Here is a 20799-nt window from a genome sequence, read left to right as displayed (position 1 = left end):
TGTTTATTTGTTTATTATTTAGGTAATTTATATATCTATTTAAAGTCCGGAAAGAGCACTGGGTAAGTGTGGCTTCGCAAAATATAACAGGATTTAGGCAAAATACAAATATGTAAATAACATATGAGAAGAACATTGTAGCCTTTAAATAAATCATAATATAAAGAGAACATTGGTATTAAACGGCCGGTATCGCCTGCATAGTATGTTGAAATGAAAGCGAGTCGCGTCGCAAACTTGATCCTGCATGTCCTGCGTTCCTTTTATAAGCCACGAAGTGACATTCATTGCCGGTCATTGAATGCTGGATGGAGGGATTTAGGCAGAATGGTTGTGCTCAATATTAAACCTCAGTAGAAAAACCTTTTTTCTGATATGTTGTCTACATCAAAAGATGGTTAAAAATGGGTTTATATAGTTTGGAACTTCAAGCTAATTGCAGTTTTCTTCTACGCATGAAAAAGTGGTTTTTCTTATTGTTTTGATCAGAACACGTGTAACTAAACGACGATAATGAATAGCTATAAGTAAAATGCAAAGTCCATATTTGTTGAAAAATTTCTTTAAATCACGAAAACAATGATAAAACAAAAAGTGAAAATTACTGTTACAGTTAATAAGCCTAGACCCTATATTTGGACACGAGTTGCTAAATGAAAGTTCTACGCTAACCGCGTGGTGGCAGCAATATTCGCCATTTGTTCGTCGAGACAGTTCTACAAGATGAAATCAGCATTGGTTCGGGTAACGCTTGCCCCCTACGCCACTATCTGGTGGTAAGTGGTGCCCTGTTTTAAATGCGTTGCTTACACTTTCATTTATTCGTCTCGTGTTCATTAAATACAAAGAATATTCGACTTTGAATGTGCCTTCCCTGCGTTTCCACGAAGTGAACGGTGCCTATTGTGCGACGTTAATGAGCTTTGGCGGTTTTCACTGGTTGTTCGCGCATGTGGATGCTGATAATGATGGGTGGAACAGCAGAACCATATCATTAGAGCTTATTAAAACACTCCAATACGTGTCAGCAATGAAAACAGTCTGCTGCCACGGTTTGTGTTTTCAATATTAGTCATGTTTGTGTTGTGCGCCTAATGAAATCAATTCGAACGTTATTTCAGTTCGGCTTGAAGCATAAATAGCAGTTTGAGAGGAAAAAACAGTAAATGAGCACTTGGCTACTTTCTCGAGCCCACAACAAAGCACTGCCTGTTGCGACAAGAATAAATAACAAAATCCAAGCAATAATAGGCTTGAAAGAATCCGTACACGTTTTGTATCGAGGAGCTCGATCTTACCGATTACGTGATTATGCAAAAGTAGGATAAATTGCGATTCGGCAAAGCGAAGCCAGCATAAAGAAGAAGAGATGATAGAAGAAACAAAACGAGAACGGGAAACATATTATTTGTTATACACTTGTCCAGCTTTGCATTGCATTCAGTGATGCATTTAGAGGTGAGAATGGGCGCCATATGCCAGTAATAAGAAGAAAGTAGAGCAGATACCTCACAACTAAATCTGGGAGTGCTGGCAAAGTGGTGTTCAACAGGGCAATATGGAGTTCAATAATACTGAATTAAGCCTAAATGTATACCATCACAGAGAAGCCGCAGTTAGCGTTAACCTTGAAAAAAAATTAAATTCATGCTACACTCGTCTCTACCCCGATTTTAAGTTTGCGGGCGTAATTTCATATCGTTAACGTATATTAAGAGGCGAGGCTTCATCAGACGGGCTTTAGGAATTCGCGGGGTTTCCTTTTAAACATCTATACAACATTTGTATGTTTTATGCAGTGGCATTAGCCAAACCGAAATGAAATACTTTTCGGCTAATCGTAATTTTAATAGACAAAATTCGTTTATGCGACAAATTTTTATAATTTAGAGAGAGTGACGCTGATTTCGCTAATATAAGTGCGGCACGTAACAGTGGCATTGAAATCTAGAGCATGAAATAGACGCCTAGGATCAGCGCTCTCAAACTCAGAAGTGTCATCTGCGTGTACAATGAGTCTGTGCATTTCTTATGTACAATGGTTCATGCAACTGAATAGGTTCTATTCTTAGTTTAGTTGGGAGCGAATTCTCATGGGATGGTTGCCAGTGAGAGACATTTGGGTAGCCCTGATATAAATACCAGCAGATAATTTTGCGCTGTTTCACCCCATGGCTTACAGTAAGCCGTTCGATATTCTGAGAAGCCTCCTGATGCAATCCTCCTGATCTACCTTTACCACTGTGCCCTAGTACCCACATAGAGTGTTGAGCGTTCTGCAGTTCGTCACCGATAACGAATGTAATCAACGCTTGGTCTCGGCCCCTCGTTGCTTTGTTGAGACCATGAGCAGCGGTGCTATCCGTCAGGGCAGTGCAAGGGGTGTGGGGTGTATGCGGGGAAATATGGGCATAAAACATAGGTACCATTGTGGTTCCCACCGAGATGATTGCGAAGTGGTAAATCTTTCATCTCTAAGCCATTTAAAGTGCGCATATTGGTGGCGCCTAGGAAGGTCCCGGCGTGTTGTTGTCCAATGAGCACGTTTTTAGGGTACTCGATAACGATGTACGCAAAGGGAATATGCGACGTCTGACCCCATATGGCTTTTGGTCTGCCTGCTTCGCTTCTGATTCTTCTGGGCACGCTTGCGCAGACTCAACATTTCGGCAACTTATTGCGCAAATCATGCAGAATTCACGTCAATTCCTTGAGATCCCTTAAAAACCATTCTTCCAGACTACCTTGATCGGCTGATAAACATGCTGCTGTAATTGAGTCATGATAGTTGCGTTTACGTTTCTTTCAGTGTGGTTGAGGGAGAAAGGGGCTGGGCAGCTGCCGCGATCCCCTTTAGCACGTCGCTATTGGAGGGTCTTGTGCGCATGATCGGTGTGCACGATACGGAGGCAACGGTTAACTTCCGAAATTGTAGATGATATCTGATGCACACTCTATGTGGCCTCATTAGTATGCCACTCTGAAGTGACATCCACTGTTCATGGTGCAGAAAATGCCACTTGTTCTTCCCTAACCACCTAGTTCTCTTTTTGGTCAATATTCCATGACCGAGGTCATATCTCATGCAGGGATAAACCTTGTACATTGAGTGGAAGTCTAGCAGCAAGGGCTGTGGCTTTAGGTATGGCGCTACGCTCCGTAAGATGTTGAGCGGGTGTTTTGCTTTTTGTAGGTGCAGCTCCTACGATGGTGGTAGTTGCGAATGAGTTTGGTGACTGGCTTAGAGAATGGCAATTCCATGAGTACCTGTGTGCTAGCTCAGAGAGGAAGTACGAGCGCCGCATTGGTCGTCTTACGGATGAGTGCAGCAAGTCAAGTGATGTATGGGTTGCGCAGACGTTGTATAGGAAAGGTGATTGATTCTTCAGTGAGGAAGTCTGCGCAACTGGCATGCGAGGCGATCGTGTGGATATAATCCCACTGGAAGCAACTTGTGGAGTTGCCCGCCAAGACGTGCACTCGCCAAGAATGAAATAAAAATAAAGAACCGACGCTTCGGGCCCCGTACCGGTCTCTTGCTGGTGAGCTTCCCGGGATATACACACTAACACTCCGCCACCTCACCCATACATAGCCGCGCGCTCATGCTTACATCTTCATTGTGATGAAGGGACATTCTTGTCGACTGTACGTTTTTGGCACCATTAGGTTTCCTCGCCAGACGAGTTTTCGTCGAACACTTGACTTTGTGGAGATATCATCATTTAATTTACGATTAGGCGGATAGCAGTTCCGTAAACATATCTTCTGGTAATGTAAGCGTATGTCTGGTTGTTCTAGGTTGTGAACATTTGCCAGCACAGGATGATTGCCGCCATCGCCTCAACGTAGTCAGCACAACAGAGCTCCATATTTCGGCCATAGTTACAGTAGCTGATATAATGTACGTTCAGTAGCTTTCGCAAATAATGTTAAAAATAACACATACACATACTGCTGTCCTTTCGAAATAAATGTTAAACCCACCATATATGCTGTTCAGACTATATGTGAACAATAGCTGTATATCTGTAAGAATGCTTTCCCCTTATTCTACTCGCCAGAAGGCGTGGCAACTATCGAAGAAGTGTTGACAAATGCGATGACTGAGTGCCTTAAGCGCACATTTAAGGTTGCGCTAGCGATGTAACTTTCCGCCACTGACATGGCTTTGACACCGTCTTACCTTTAGAAAGAAGGTTAACCGAGAACGCAATTTTTCTTATTTATATTATCAGAAGCCAGGAAGCAAAGACAACAAGAAAAACCGGGTAATATACTTGTACTTCCTAAGTGAATAAAAAGAAATGATAAATGGTGGCAATGAAAGTGGGTAACAAAACAATTTGCCGCATCTGGGGAATGATCCCACGTCTTCACCCTAGTTGCGCGATGCTCTTCGAACATTGCCACAAGGAGAACCTCAGTGTGGTCTTTGGCAACCATTAGTGCCACAGTCCTCGCCGAAAGAAGCTACACTGAAGACCACAGACATATCTGCCTCTCTTAATTCTCTCGTATTTGTTCTATATTTCACGTATCTGTCTTCACTAAAACATTGTTTTCCCCATAGCTATGCATGCCATCAAATCCGCACTATGAAATAGACTGTAATATTTCCTCGTAGACAATGTTTTAAGGTCTTTCCCGCAATATCCCGATATTGTGCGAGTCTCGTGGCTTAGTTACCACGCATACGACAGCTCCCACTCCTATCTGTAGGAGAAGAGATGCCTCAGTCAGCACAAGTGTGTCAAAAGGTAACAGCCAGCTCCCTAGTTTGCAATAGGACCATGATAATAATGAGTGCGTTGCGCGCGGCCTTACTGAAAAGGAAACCAAGAAAACAAAGCACACATAGCGCGGGGATTTCGTGGGCCACTTTCGGGCAGGAACATTTCGTTCCTCGCCTACTTTCACACAATTCTCTAATTGCTCGCCCCGTGTCACTAAAACATGAGTGATACACAGTCTGCTGAACTGTTATACGTGTTGGCATGATAATTCTCTGTACATTCTAGTAAAATGGTCCCATTCGCTGTGGTGTTAACGAATATATCTTAAGGAGATGTACTGCTGCGATCGACGGGTGCATTTCGTATCAAATAGTTTTGTGCCGATATTCCCTCGCGTCGCAGAAGAGCAAATTAAGCCATGTTAAGTACCGTAGTGCGATATTTACAAAACGTTCTCCCACTCATAATAATGATAGGATAGGACAAGTCATTCCTTCCGGATGTAATACACATAAAACCAAAAGCGGAGCTAACTTGGGATATTGATATAAAAATTGCCTACGGATAAGAAAATTATGTATCCGGTTTCCTGTTTATCAGTAGATTCTTGCCATGTATTCATTGTTTTGTTATTTCAACAAACCAAGAACACCATAAAAACGATGACAGTAAAGGCATTCACCCGTGCAAAATGTATTTGAAAGCAGCTACGTGGCAGTTTCCTCCACGTGCACTTTTATTTCTGGCCACAGGAGAGATATAAAAGACAGAGGGTCGGGAATCGTGCACCTTGCATCAGTAGCTCGATCCAGTACCTGGCCTCCACCTGGTATTTCTTCCCATCAGGTACGTTCATATTTGTCCGAGCAATCAACGAATTTTCTCCTTTATCGCTCTATTATTTGCTACTGCGCGTCCATTCTAAAAGCCATCACTGTGTTATCTTCTCATTTATCAGCGCTCTGTAACGCTTTGCTTGCATTAGAGCCACATGTTGAGATGGCTCGAAATCCAGCATGTTAGAACTTAAAATAGAAATTCTAAGTTTCTGTGCTATTGTAGGTTTTCTAATTATGATATGTGAAATACGTTGACCGATACGCTTATACCAAAATGTGCCAAAAAGTCATGTTGCGATGCTTAACCTTAGACATAACTGCTCAAATCACAAAGCCTTAGGTTCTGAAAGTGTTGCTTTCTCATAGGTGCTCATGAAGAGGAACAGGTTGACAATATCATACGTATTTTAGGTATACTTGAAGTCATTCATAATCCAAGGCACTTGAATTCCACTTTTGGACATCTCTACGCTCTCTTTTGTAAGCCACCGAAGATGTACTTTTCTCTTTGTCTTCACAGACAACAAAGTTAGACTCGTTGCTGAGATGAAGTTCACCGCTGCCATCTTGCTCGTCGCACTCCTTACAGGTGAGCAAGTCTTGTCGCGTCAACAGATATGATATTAGGAAATAATCAGAATATACCCGAAATTCACTACTCGACACGTAACAGAATACCCGTTGTATAGCTGCATCTTAGTGCTTTATGTAATACATTGCATGCACCGACATTGTGACGTTGAGCTTCCGTGAAAATTAGCACGAATGGATCATTCCTTGTTTCATGTTATTGAGAGCAATCTTTCTATATACTCATCCTATTCACCAGTAGAAGAATATTCTAGATTGGGAAAGAAACGTTTGTTTTGGGTTTCATGTTCTGTTGTTGATGTTTTGATTGTCCTTGTGTTTGCAGCGTTCATGGGGACGATCACTGCAGCCGACGAGAGAAATGACGAGGCACGCACGGGAGATAGTAAGTCAAACTGTAGATAGTTCTAGCTTGTTCAGTAGTCCGCTAAATACTGGAAGATCGAGCGGCATGGTGAGCGAGTGGTGATGCAAACATGAAGTGCCTCCACGGTGCAGCCAACAGGAGGCGCTGTGCTAAACGAGAAAAACACGGAGTAATAAATGCAAGGAACTATTTTGTTATTTTTCGCTGCCCGAACTTTGAACCACGAGTGAAGTATAATACACCCTATTGGCCTCGAGCTCCACCACTGGAAAAGCTGGCGCCACCGTCGGCGTGACGTGCTAGGAGGGATCACGTGGGCATAGCGGCCACGTCGTCTGCTTCGGGCGCGCCGAAGCGAGCTGAAAACGAGCTTAAATTCCCTCGTACGCTGCGGTTTTCATTTAGTGGCGAAATTTTCACGCTTCGAGTGTCTCCTCTACAACGCTTGAAAGCACTACAATAGGTAGTGGCTGCCTTTGAAGGCGCGCGACATGGTAGGCTACTGCTCGACGTGCCGCAGAGCCGGACGCACGTAACGGAGGCCGGTGTCAACCTTATTCGCACGTAGCCGCAGGACAAGAAGCTGTGTGAAGCTTGGCTCGCGAAACATAAAACCGGCAAACAGACATCGGCTACAACTCGGGTATGCAGCAAGCACAGACGCAAGGAAGATTTCTGCTACGGCGCCGGGCCTGCGATGTTCTGGAAACGCGCACTGAGACGCTCGCCCGAGTCCGCTGCCCGACTAATGTCATGACGGTTTAGTCTATGAACTTGTCGATACTATAGATACTGGCAAGTTCAGTGGAGTGGAAAGGCAGCGGTAAGAAGCACATTTAAAGAAAGCATGGCATATGGTCATGTTTGTGTTATGAATTAATGCGCTGGATTACAAAAAAAGGAGCAGCGGGAAATTGCACGCTGAGAACGCCGATAAACATACAGTGCGACGCAACTAGAGAAATAGTATTGAAAGGACAAAGAATTTAGAAGAAAAAAAGATTGAATCGTCGCGACGGCACATCACAGTCCCGTAGGCGTCGAAGTCTCTACAATGAAATTATTTTTGAACAGCTCTGATAGCGCCCACGCAACAATGGTTGCTTGTATGTCAAATGCTCATATTCTGCGGCCTTAAGCTCATGGCACGGTGCGAAAACGCGCGCGCGCAGAGAGCGAAACAGTGCGCGGACAAGCATGCAGACGCGCAGTCGGTCGCTGCGAATCTGCGCGATCGCTGCATTGAGGCTTCATTCTATTACGCTCCATTTAGTTATACAAACACTATAAGAACATATTTCACATAGTTTGCTCTCAGCGTTTACCTACCTTTCACGCAAGAAGCCGGTTCGGGAGACTCCATCGCGGCGACCGCGCGCAGTGGCGTTCACTGTACGTATTCGGTAAAGAGATAGCGGCTGTAAACGATTGTGTGTTTTCAGTTTGCCCAAGATTATTATTTAGACAGTAAGAAACTTCTCTCGTTTCGAAAGTACTCACAGAAATGTCCGGGAGAGCTCACGCGTGGTGTTTTCAGTGAGCGCTGACAGCAAAACCTACGAGGAGCGCGCCACGTGATCCCTCATACTACGCCAGCGAGGCGCTTCCGATAGAGGGCGACTCCGTAACTCCTCGCCGCCAATAGCGCCTGTAAATAGCTCTGACTTTGTTCGGTTTAATTCTGTGCTACCAGTGGCTGCACCTTGCAGGCCACACACGTGGCTGCCCCTCATCACCGGCTATTGCACCCGACCTGCCGGTGTTTACCGGAATATAAAACGCGGTAACTATGAATATTTTGTGTCAGATTTATTCAATGCGCCTTGCCAGCACTTTTTTCTACAATTAATTCCGGTATATACGCTCTGCGAACTATAAGTTCAATCTAATGTATATTTAATACCGTTTAGTGCACGTTGGCAGCCGAAGTGCGAACACCTTCTCATGACTGCAACAGTTCTTACGCGCGTGGATCATTGCGATAATGACATCTAAACACCTATGCTGTGGTTTTGACATAAGGCCTCTTTGCATATATTGTGTCTAAAGACTTTCAAATGTGAGAAATATGCATACCGCATTCTTGTTAAATCTCATTAGGGATGTTACCTTGAGCAAATACCAATTTGATACACTCTAAAACAAAGAATCTGTAGTCGCCGAGTTATTCAAATGAATAATTTGCTCTCTTAAACGCCAAAATCTTTATTGATAAATCCCAATACAAACTGAATAACAATTTAAAAAGCATACTGACAAAAACAGAAAATCAGATTGCAATGATGCCCATGAAATTTCGAACACATGTTGTAATAAAAAATAAGTATATTCTCTAAAGTTTCATCACTATTACAGTGCAGAAATATCCTTTAATTTCAATAAGCACCTTGTTTTCAAAAATAAAGTATACAGAGGAAAGTTAAAAATAGAACAAGCATCTGGAAACCCCCCCAAAAAAATTGACACTATGATCAAAGATACGCCACATTATTGGGCAGCAAACGCATTTCTGGCACAACATGAGTGTACTAATATGGCACAGATTACCAGATGAGCTCCTAAGCATGGGGATGGTAATGTAGATAAATTTTCCGGAAGCTTGTTTCGTGTGCCATATTCTAAAACAGCAGCTCATTTCTCAGCGTCCTATACAGCCTATGAATGTTCCTGACTGTGTACACACAACAAGCACGCTAACCACGCTTGGAATGGGTTCGGAAACATGGGCTGGTGAACAAATCATTTTAAGCGTCCTCTCGCCTCATTTCTTATTGAATATACTATGGTTCTGGCTGCGTTTGCGATTGTCGAAGCACTTACGGATAGCGGCAAGTGATGCAATCGCACGCAGTTATCGCGACGACTGGCTTTTGTGATTGGCATCGAGGGACAAAGCGCACTTGCCTAGTTCATTGTCAATGGCGTCAGCTAAGCGCTGCGACGACTTCCTGGCGATAGCATGTTATGTACGCAGAATTTGCGCCTAAGATAGAATTCACTGACCATAAAAGATTTGTCATTATATCCAAGGAAGGACGAACAATTGTCCTGTTTTCGCGTCGATGCGATATGGCTGACACACGGTCTTCTTTGGATAGCCTTCGTTTCTGCTCGCTGGACGGGTCCTTATTCTCTAGTGCTGTGCTACACCGCGATGTTGAGCGGGACAGCGGTGGTGCAACTCCGAGTGAAAAAAGTAAAGCGCTCATTCCGCGTTCTTTTCAACTGTGGCTACCTGTTCTCTTTGAAGCAAGACGTTGTATTTTTTGCAAGCGTGCGTGAGTGATACACAGCCATTTTCCGGGCCGGCCTCCTGCAGTCGAAGCATAAGATTACGCCACGTTTTGTTCCTTACTGCCGCAAAAGCAGAAGGAGCATTCTACTCTCGCTCAGAAAGGCAAGGTGAAACGCACATTTCACTCTCTCTTGGTGACGGAGTGAACAATGCATTTCGCTCCACTCGACATGTTGTGAGAGTAGAACAAGGCTTTGAAGTCTAAATAGGCCGCTTCCCTCCGGCGATTCCGTCTCTACTTTTTAGAGCGTACGTAGGTGAGAATATCCGATGGCAAAGTGACGCATTGTGTCCGATACTACGCCATGTAGAGACGAATCCAATGTGAAAAGAGTAAACTGAACATGTTCTTTTAGCAGGATTTTTAACGCAGTCTTTCTTCTTCCGTGCAGTTTTCATTATATGTATTTATTGACATTCTCGTGAGAGCTTGTTTACAGCCGCAAAGCCCTTTAGCTGGGAAGAAGGGAGGCTGTAGTCACTTAGCCTAGACGTTATATACTCCAGTCGAGTGGTCCGCTTACGAGCTGAACATACCTCTACCTGAACAATGTAGAACCTACGGCGTTCGGTTACATCTGTGACATGGACTGTGTGGAAGTGACTGAGTATCTGTGTGTTCATCCCGATACCCCAGAAATACGCACCACGGTAGTGGAGGGCTGACTGGTTCGCATCTCGAGAAAGTTGTCGACGTGGACAACCCAAAAGTGTCAGGTGCGAAGCGGTGTTCTCGTTATTCTAAATGAACTGATGGCTCGACCAATTCATGTATGCCCAAATTTACGACTAACCTATAAGGTGTGTCGCGATATACCAACTTTCTGATAAGCAAGCATTAAACGTTACACTGTGACTAAATTTCATTACCATCAATTGTTAATTGAAGTGTAATAATCGATGTTATTGCGAATTTTATCATCTCTTTGCTGCAGTTTATGGCTCTGGATGCCCAGACCCGAGTGCCTGCACCAAAAGCTGCAAAGCCAAGGGTTTGAACTTAGGCGTATGCCTCGAGCCTCTACTTAAAATCTGTTTGTGTTCGTGAATTTATTGAAGTCGACGACTGACTGGCAATAAAGCTCGCTTACTATGCGCTTGTCAAATTTGTCCTACTACTTTACCAGACTGAATCAATTGCATATGTAAAACTGGTCACGGTATTGTAGTGCATTCTAAACTTATCTGTGCTGACGCAGCGAATGATATGGTGAATCAAATGTGCCAGTGCACCCATGGCACTCTCACCCTGACGAATACAGTTCCCTGTTCTAAACCTCATGAAAAACATGTCGACTAGACTGTGAACTACAATGTGCTTATGGTAAAATATTATAGTTAGTTCCAGCATGACCGTCAATTCATGGAAGCAATAGGGACGTAGAGATGTTGGACCTGTCAATTCAACCACGAGCTAGGCAACTTCATTACATATGCAGTGTCAGGCATTAATAGCCTGGTGAAGCGAATAATAACCAAAGTACGGAAGGATGATAAGAAGGAAACTGCTTATGTTTGTCAGAAATCATCACGGGTATATAGACACCGTAATATTGTAGCTAAACCTTACCAGGCCAAGGCAGTGGCCGTGGAACAGCTCAAACCAGTGGCACACATTGCCCAGGAAAACTTCCCCAAACCTGATTTGGAAATTCTTTAGCTGCGTTGTCTTTGATCACTGGTGAACAATCTTCGTTTTCAAGCTGTCGAAGTCATACCCTACCCCCTCCCTGCGATCCAGAATGTAAGCTTTGGGTGGAATAGCCAGAACAGCGTTTCCAAGAACACCCACCTACATGCGTGGTGCTGAAGAAAATATAGTTTAATAATAGTACAATCTTCTAACACCATGGTAATCATATATAAACGCCTTTGGCTTCATTCTATGCCTTTGCGCTAACAAGGCTTCAATCAGAAACAACAAAGGTAGGTATTTTTTCTTCGAAAGCGCTGATTTCCTACACACCAAAGAATTTGAACGTCCCTTATAGCGTATTTCATCAGACATCCGTGACAATGCATTTCGAAAGTTCGGTATCATTATTTCTATCCCAAAGGAAATTATTGAAGATTACAGAAAAGCTACTTTTCAAGTCGTATAAGGAAACTAGCGTTATTTATGGGCATGCTGTTTAACGCTTTCAGTTCTCTTTCTATTCAGCCAAATTGGGGCATGTTCCGTACAAAAGTAGATCGGCAAATGACTTCACATATTCCAAGTGACAGAATCACTTATCCGCATGCAATATGGCACACCGCACATAATGAAACATCAAACGTAATGAAACAGCTTCATGGTTCAGCTGAGCTCTTATCTAATATTTCACGTTGTGTAGCTTATCAATCTGTGATATATACTTAACTTCCCAGCATGAAAGGCGCTAACAAAATTTTATCTAACAGTCTGCCCACTATGGTTAAACACTTTAGAGTTCGTGTCCCAAATTGTACAATCTCACCGCTTTATGTCCCTTAGTGTCTCGTCCCGTCATCCCAATCATCTGTCCGCTTAGCAAGTGCTTTGAATATTTTTGGCATTTTTCTGTTACGTGAAGTGCTTCGACACTTTTCACATGTCTTCATTCGCTCATAGCCATGCCTTTTTATTTGAACCATATGTAAAGTACCTCATCATATAATCATTAAAAGATAACTGCTCTTAAGGGTATGATCCAAGTATGTGAGCTCTTTAGAAAATCTGTGTTCTATTACCCGCATATATCTATTGAAAATTATCCATGAATTTCAGTACCACGTCCATTTGCGGTAAAACCAAATGCTACAATCGTATTTCCACACCAGAAATTCGAAGACAAATGGGGTTGGGAACGCATTCTCAGTTCAACACTTAGGGCAATACTACTGCCTTTGTATGACTCATTCCTCGACGAGCCAATAAGCACACGCTGACAATGATATCGTCCAAAACTATTGTCCGAGAATACATCCCTTGGTCAGTCATGATCAGCCTACGTTTCCAATGCAATGTAGTACCTGGTAGCACAACATCCAGGAGCCATTGTGCTTTGCTTCATTGACAAGGATACATGATAAGAAGCGCTTTTACCTCAATATCAGTTTTGAGTTTGTGTTTTGAGAATTATGATAAGGAAAAATACAGACGGCCGATAAGTGAACTTGTCTTCTTTTTTAGGGTGCCGATTTTGCAATGCTCCTCGTGAACATGTTTTGAAAGAATTATACAATCCCTAATTGCAAACTGCCATGGAGCTCGCTTATGCCTTAAAGGCGCACACTTTCCCATAAAAAACCTTATTTCCCCAGAATTCAGAGGAGAGGTATGGAGGTGACAGGACGTAACAGATTTCACCAACCATCCAATTTTACTGCTTGCATATCAATATAAGGCGAAAGGCTAATGGGGGAAAACAAATAAATCTGCAATGCATGTTGCTCGCACAACTGCGAAGAGGACACATGGCATGACTGCTATTACACTTGTTTTACCATGATAAATAAGCCGTCGTGCTATCTGATAATCCTCTGGAGGGGTAGCCAACTCACAGGTTCCGTGCCACACATATAAGGAAATCCTCACAAATCTCGCCAGCCTTATGGACCTTATATATTGCCACAGTCGCACAGTGTTCAATGAAAATAATGCAAGTGTGCTGTCGACTGGGAGATGACTACCAGATGACCTCAGCATCAAGTTAACATAATTACAAATCCAGTCATTTATACATTGGTCTGTTTGCTGAGGTAGTTACAACTCCACGATAATGGCACTTGATATCCATCGACCCCTCTGTGCTCTACGTACTTTTTTTTCACACTTTTTGGCAGGGGTTCATGCATGCCTCTTCATTATTCATGCCCTTCACAGTAAAGCAAGCTTCTCCTATGCCGAGAAAGAATTGTAGGAACAGCCGACTTGAGGCTACTTTTCTAAGCACTGAACAAACCTGCTTCGTTTGGGTTTGCGTTCATTTGGTCGATGGGTTTTGGAGGCCCATACGGGTTCTTTGCTCACATTAAGACAAACAAGCTTGTGGAATGTGCTTCTGCGATTTGTACAGCGCACTGAAAGGGAATGTGTGGGCCTCATTTTCGGAAGGAATTACACTGACGCCGCCATTCACCGCGCCTGTGACTTTTACTGAATCAGGCAAGGCACCAGTGTTGATGCTTCTTCTCTTGCCCAAAACAGCAGGTTTGGGTTAAGTGTTGTTGTAGGAAGACAAGTTTCTATCGTTTGAGTGGGTGCCTTTCTCTTACGACATCAAGTTTTTTTCTGCAACTCTCCGCACTGGTGCTTCCTTAGCACCGGCATGAAGTTGGCATGAAGTCCTGCATCCGCAAACTCGTGAACAATGATCCTTTAGTTGCCACATGGCAAAGAATGGATTGGCTTTGATGCCCTTTATTTTCTGCTGGCCTACTTCTGCAGCCAGTAATTTCTTCTGAACATGCTGAATAATATTGTGCCCGCCAACTAACCCTACTCATGACTTCGAATGCAGACTTTTCAGGATAAGGCTCCTGGCTTTGCAAGGAAAGTGCATTCATTGATTCATTCATTTATTTATACTCTCAGCCGGCACACATGTGCCTATTGTACATGTGAATAAAACAGACCGGCGAATTTTGCTTACGTCTTGCCTTTAGTTGTGTAGTTCGCCTCGTCCCTAACGTGATGATAATCACTAAGTCAGTGACCACAGCTTCGCAATCATGATACCTCACTTAATGAAATCGAGACTAGAAATCTGTAAGTGCCACCTTTCCTTTCAAGAAACTTGCAAATCAACAAATCCTAATCCGAAAAGTGTACATTTAAGGCATCGGCAGTCTCAGCGTGGTGCCTCAAGTAAACTCAGCTAGCTGGGAAGGAAGCCACCAGAAGCTCGTGCTGACTTAAAATCACAGAGTTGGACACTCGAGCATTCTTTGCATGGAGCGAATTAGAGCAGATAAATATTTCTGTCCTTGATCTTTTAAAATCAAAAGAGCCCTTTGAAACAACGAGGTATTCTTCAGGTGTTCTTCTAAGCCCACTAAACTTGCAACTGGCATACTGTGCAAAGCAAATCATTTATTTATTTATTTACCAATTTGTTTATTTATATATTTTTTTACATATTTATTTATATATTTATTTATTTGTTTGTTTGTTTATTTATTACCACTGCCCCTGGACAGTGGTAAAAGTGATAACAAAAGAGCAAAAACGAAACAAAAAACGAAATTATGGCAAAATCCATAGCAATCCACATCTACAATCTACAAGAACAAAAAGAAAGCATCATTCCATTCAACCCTCCCAACATGACTCGGCAGTCCATTCTATACCCTATTGGTGTTAGAAAAAAGGCATTCTAAACAATTCAGTTTTTGTCGGAAATTCACGGACCCTAAAATCATGCTCAACATGATCGGATCTATAAAAAGTTTCCTGCACACTTTTCGCGATCAACCCGAACAGCATAATAATCAATAGCCTGGAAAAACTTCTGACACAACTTCTTATGGCGCGTGTTAGCAATTTCTAGTTGAGTGCTTCCTTCGTATGCGATGCACTGTACTGAGCCCCGCGTATGCCAGATACGAAACGAGCGGCGATGTTCTCCACCCGCTCCAGCTTTTTTTTATCTCTACGAGCAGGCGGCTCCCAAACCGTCCACGCGTATTCCAGAATCGACCCCACAAAAGTCTTGTACAATATGTTCCGACAAGACTGAGGAAAAGAGTTTGCATTTCGGCGAAGAAATCCCGGGGTTTTGCATACTTTAGCAGCGACATCATCGACTTGACGGCACCAATTCAAAATGGGAGTAAAATAAACGCCTAAACACTTAAATTCGAACACCTGTTCAAACATTACATTCCTAATAATATATGGTAGCATATCAAGGTTTTCTTTCTTGTAAATTTCATATGAACAGTTTTAAACAAATTCAAATTGATATTCCATTTGACGCACCACTCTGAGATTCTGTTCAAGTCTTCCGCAAACATCTCACCATCACGCTCACAAGTCACTACTCTATAGAGGACGCAATCGTCCGCAAATAACCACATTTCAGACACTATTCCGTCACTAATTTCGTTCACGTACAACAAGAACAATCGCGGCCCCAACACGGAGCCTTGCGGAACATCGGACACAACTTGCACCTTCTGAGACTGAGTACCATTCACGACCACAAACTGCTGACGTAAACGTAGGTAATCATTTACCCATCAAATCACTTGAGAACTGATCGTCTAAAAGGTCATTTTCATTTGGAAACAGTGCGTCAGGGTGTCAAATGCCTTTTTGGATTCCGAAAACACACCGTCCACCCTAAGACGCTTGCGCTTGTATAGTGCTCCCGCCAAGTCGTGCATAAGTTCAGTCACCTGCATTATACAAGACAGGCTCCATCGAAAACCATGCTGACCAGGATTAAACAATAAATGCGCGTCCATGTGTGCTACTATACTAGCATACAAGATATCTTCAAGAGTCGCGCACGCAATTGAAGCTAGTGATACTGGCCTTTAATTTGAGACGTTGTCACGAGGACCTCATTTTGGAATTGGCACTATGCTTCTGATTTTCCAGTTATCTGGAAGGCAGGATTTGTCGAGCGATTTTCTAGTTTATCTTCAAGTACGGTGCAACCGACTGAGCTCAAAATTTATAAAACCTGTTTGGAAGGTCATCAGGACACCCAGCCTCACCAATCTTCAGATTCTGCAGCAGAGACTCTATACCACAAATGCTAATAACAACATCACCCATAACACTCATCAGCGGCTGGAAATGCAAGGTACTCATATCATCATGTTTCTGTTGTAATGCACAGCTGAAAACAGAGCTAAAATACGTAATACATAACTCAGCTTTTCCTACGTCATCCTCAATAAAGCTGTTACCAGACACACGCTGTGGTATAGTAACAGTGCCTTTTCCATTTTTCTTTGCATGTTTCGAGAATTCCTTCGGATTATCCTTTAATATCGGCTCAATTGAAATTCCAAATGAATGCTTTGCAGCTGCCACTACAACTTTAATTTTTCCAGTAGTTTCATGAAGCTTCAACCAATGATAACGTGTCGGCTTTCCTTTGTATTTACTGTAAGCTGGTTGCCTTTGGCGAGTTAGACTGCGTAACTCCCGAGAAACCAAGGCTTACTTTTACTTCTTTCTCGTTAATGTCCATACCAGAACGAAGCGCTGGCTCAGCTCAAACATCTCCTTAAATATAAGCCATAATTCAGTAACTCCAGTGTAGTCCAGTTTCTCCAGTGCATATGTTTCAAATACCCTCCGGAGCTCATTCAACGCTTTATTTATCTCGCTTACATTTGCTTTTTCGTAGTTATATACTCGTCTGTTTGCTGTTCCAATGCCTCTTGAACGTTCAACATGCATTTTACAGAGCACAGCATTATGATAGCTTATTCCAGGTAGCACTTGAGTAGAACGGACGAATTCAGGTTTATTTGTGAATAACAAATCCAAGATATGGTACCCACGTGTCAGTTCCAGAAGAGTTTCACGTTACGCAAAAAATTCAACCAAGTTAATCAGTTCTTGACTGGACTAACCGGAAAAAGAGTGAGAGTAAGGTTGGTGATATCAATCAATATTAGGCAGATTGAAATAACCTCCAACTACCATGAAATCTGTTCGAACTGCGTCAACTGTCACTGCCAACTGCATAAGCACATTGACGAGTGAATCGGGCGAACGGTAGAATGAACAGACAGTTAAAACTTTGTTATTTTTAAGCGTCAGTCTGCACCATACAGCCTCTTATTCATCGGCACCAGCATTTATCTGAGAAGAAGAAATTCTACAATCCACAAGAATAAATACGCCTTCGCCATGCAAGTCTCTGTCCTTTCTATAACACTTAAATTGGTCTGTGAATACTTCGCCATCAGCAATTTCATTTGCTAACCAAGATTCAGTATCCAGTCCCGATGCAGTGCCGTTCCTGTTTCTGGACCCCAGCCCAACGGGCCAAGCCCTCAAAGCCAATCCTTTTCCCAAGGTTACGGGTCAGTTTTGCCGACTTCCCTTACCTACATTGGTCTATAGACTAGAGACTGTTCACATTGGAGACGTGTTGCAGATGTGGGTATGGTCCGGCACAAAAATCACGCTCCCACACTCGGATTTTCGAGGGCCGACAGAAGCGCACCGGACCGAGCAAAAGCCGCACTTTTCTACGCAGCCACCGTCCCTACCTCGGGGTGAACCCATTCCAGGGACTCGGTCTCCTTAGAGAGAAACGAAAACTCTTCCCGGAGCCCCCATCTGCGTTTCCGAGCTGGTTTGCGTTTCCGCACTGGGTACCGAAGGACCGATCTCCGTAGCCGGGTTCGGATCTCTTAACCCGATTGATCTTCAACAGTGTGGCAAATCACCCAGCTCTGACGAAAGTGCCCTGAACCATGAAACTTGCCATTAGTAAGCTCTTTCTGAAGCAAGACCACGAACTTAACCTGCCAGGTAAGGACATCAGTTGGCTTGACTTGAGTCAGTGATCCTAAACTCAATATTAGCAAACAAGACGCATTACCAATTCCAAACTCAGGTTATAGTCTTGATCTGCCCGATTTTGTGGACAACAACAGATCGAACGAGGCCTAGAGTGACTAGTGCTGCTGCCCAGGAGTCCGTAATGTCAAGAAGGGCGAAAGCCATTTGCATAAGTGACAATCTTAAAGCACATTTGGGCTGTCGCTTCAAACAATTCCATGCATTTTATTGAGTCGTGTCGGTTTTTTTAGTTGTAGTGTGCGCCTGCGCTGTAGACAGTATTTAGTTACAAAGAAACTACGTAGAATGAGCTATATAAAATATAATGACAATGACTTTGGCATAAGAAGATGTTTTCGCAAACCATCTGACAATTTCTTATTTACAAAGTATCAAATTTTGTTAAACGTAGCAGCTATCAGATGATTGTGTACAAGCATATGTTCTTACGCTTATACTATTTGCCCTATGTAAATGAAAACCTCGGATTTTATCTGCCGAAACTACAACGTGATCATGAGGGAGGCTCTAGTGGCCGTCTCCTGATTATGTTGAAAATGTGAGGTTCTTTAATGTGCGCTCAACGCACTTTATGTTTTTTTTCTTTTTGCCACCATCGAAATGTGGGCATTGTGGCCGGCATATTATCCTGCGCCATGCAGCTTTGCAATGCAATGTCAAATCCACTACGCCACGAAGGTCCTTACGTTGCTAGCAGAAGCGTATTTTCGAAGACATTTAGTTCATTCGCCCTTTTAGTGCTGCTTTCTGAGATTCCATTTCAGCCCTGTTACATCAGTTGCTTCAATACTAGTAATTATTCACGATCAAACATTGTATTTCACTTTCTTTTTTTACTGTGATGCCACTTTTGCGAGTGTCCTATTAATATGACAGGTTATTCTACCATAGTATTGCATGTTCCCTCCGGAGTAATAAGTACTTAAGGAAACCACTAATTCTGATAAACTTTATTCCGTACCCCATATATTCTCAACGCTGGAGCATTCTTACCTTCATCAATGTAGTGTAAACTGCGTTACCCTATGCGTTATCTTACTGAATAGGTGAAAAGAAATTGATGGCTTTTCTTTACCCTTTCAGGTGCCCTGAAAGCTTTCACTCACTCATCACATTCCAATGGTCATCTGTCCGCAGACTGGGTGTATCAAAGTACCATTAGAAAGTCGAATAAACAACGCTTGGGAGATGTATGACATGCTGTTGCTTAAATTCAGAGGACATTACTAATAACTAAAGGATGAATGGATCTACAACAAAATCTGCGCAAAGTATCTTTTCTTTTTACAAGTATAAAATTTACTTCACTCGACTTTTTTTTCGCCTTAACATCACACTATAATGTGGAATTGAAGACAAGCCATTGCTGTAAGAGAACACTGCAGTAAGGTCAGAACAAGGCACAATGCATGAAGTACACTTATTGTGTAATACAGTTCGGTCGCTTCTGACATGTCTTCAGATACGCACCTTGAATTACTCTATGGAATACTCTATGGAATATGGTCAGCGCACTCACGTATACAATATCACTAATCACAAACAGCCATGGCCTTGGCCTGACAACACCAAACAACTCATTACCTTTTGTGATTGCAGAAGAAATTTGGTATGTGTAAAACAGGCGATCATTAGAATGAGTACAGAGTATGGAATCAGCATATGATCTTCAGCAATATATAACCTCTGCAATGCGATCGATGCTGTTCAGAATCTCACAGTAAGATTCATCCAATCGGACCATTCATTATGAGGATTGGTGCTAAAGAATGTCAAGCTGAGTTTCGGTCTATACATTTGCAGCGTTGGTCGCCTAACTGTGCACCTTGCATAAGTCCTACCGTTCTATTGCTAGAATGTTCTTTGCTGCGTTCGATAACGTCTCAATGTCTTTCCATAGAAGTTTCGTTGCAGTGAATTGGTGGGCCGATTTGAGGAGAGGAAGAGCACGTTTGGTGCTTCACCTTTAGAATAATGTGTAGCATTTTGTTGCGGTAGTGATAACATAGTGATGTGGCGGTTTCAATTAGGGGGACTCTAAATTAGGAAAAAACCAAAATAAATATATAAGTAGGTACATATGTTTTTGCGTTTCGTCGAAAAACTATTACTTCAGAATGGCACAAGAAACCTATTTGCACTTGGTTAATATGCATTTGCACGATTACCAACCGCACCCTGAACTGAAACACAAAGCTATGATACCAGCCAAATATTATTAAAAATAAATGGGTGCCGATTCCGCCGCGAATATGAAGACACCAAAGTCGACGCGCATTTTGTTGAAACAGCTTCGTGGAACGTACAAAGGCCCACAGACACAATCAATGATATTTCTCCGCGAGTAGTCACGATCAGACATCGACGAATCCTTCTTTTCGCTCTCTAACAACCAAAAAAGACAACAACATCCGTGCAATGGCAGTGTCGCTAGTCAGTTTTCACTGAACTTT

General features: G+C 42.8%; 1 protein-coding gene across 1 annotated transcript in view; it reads left to right on the top strand.

The window, feature by feature from the left end:
- The window catches only part of LOC135898415 (uncharacterized), a 46593-nt gene extending 35650 nt beyond the window's left edge, over positions 1-10943 (top strand). Inside the window, exons 7-10 of the mRNA XM_070527430.1 lie at positions 5489-5582; positions 6096-6164; positions 6492-6551; positions 10764-10943. Coding sequence (XP_070383531.1) covers positions 5489-5582; positions 6096-6164; positions 6492-6551; positions 10764-10876 — 336 coding nt within the window. The 3' untranslated portion in view covers positions 10877-10943. The remainder of the gene's footprint in view (positions 1-5488; positions 5583-6095; positions 6165-6491; positions 6552-10763) is intronic.
- Positions 10944-20799: the final 9856 nt, after the last annotated feature.

Source organism: Dermacentor albipictus, chromosome 10, assembly GCF_038994185.2.
Source record: "Dermacentor albipictus isolate Rhodes 1998 colony chromosome 10, USDA_Dalb.pri_finalv2, whole genome shotgun sequence".
In the NCBI taxonomy this organism is placed as follows: Eukaryota; Metazoa; Arthropoda; class Arachnida; order Ixodida; family Ixodidae; genus Dermacentor; species Dermacentor albipictus.
Note: the sequence above shows the minus strand (reverse complement) of the source record. Positions and strands in the feature narration are given on the sequence as shown.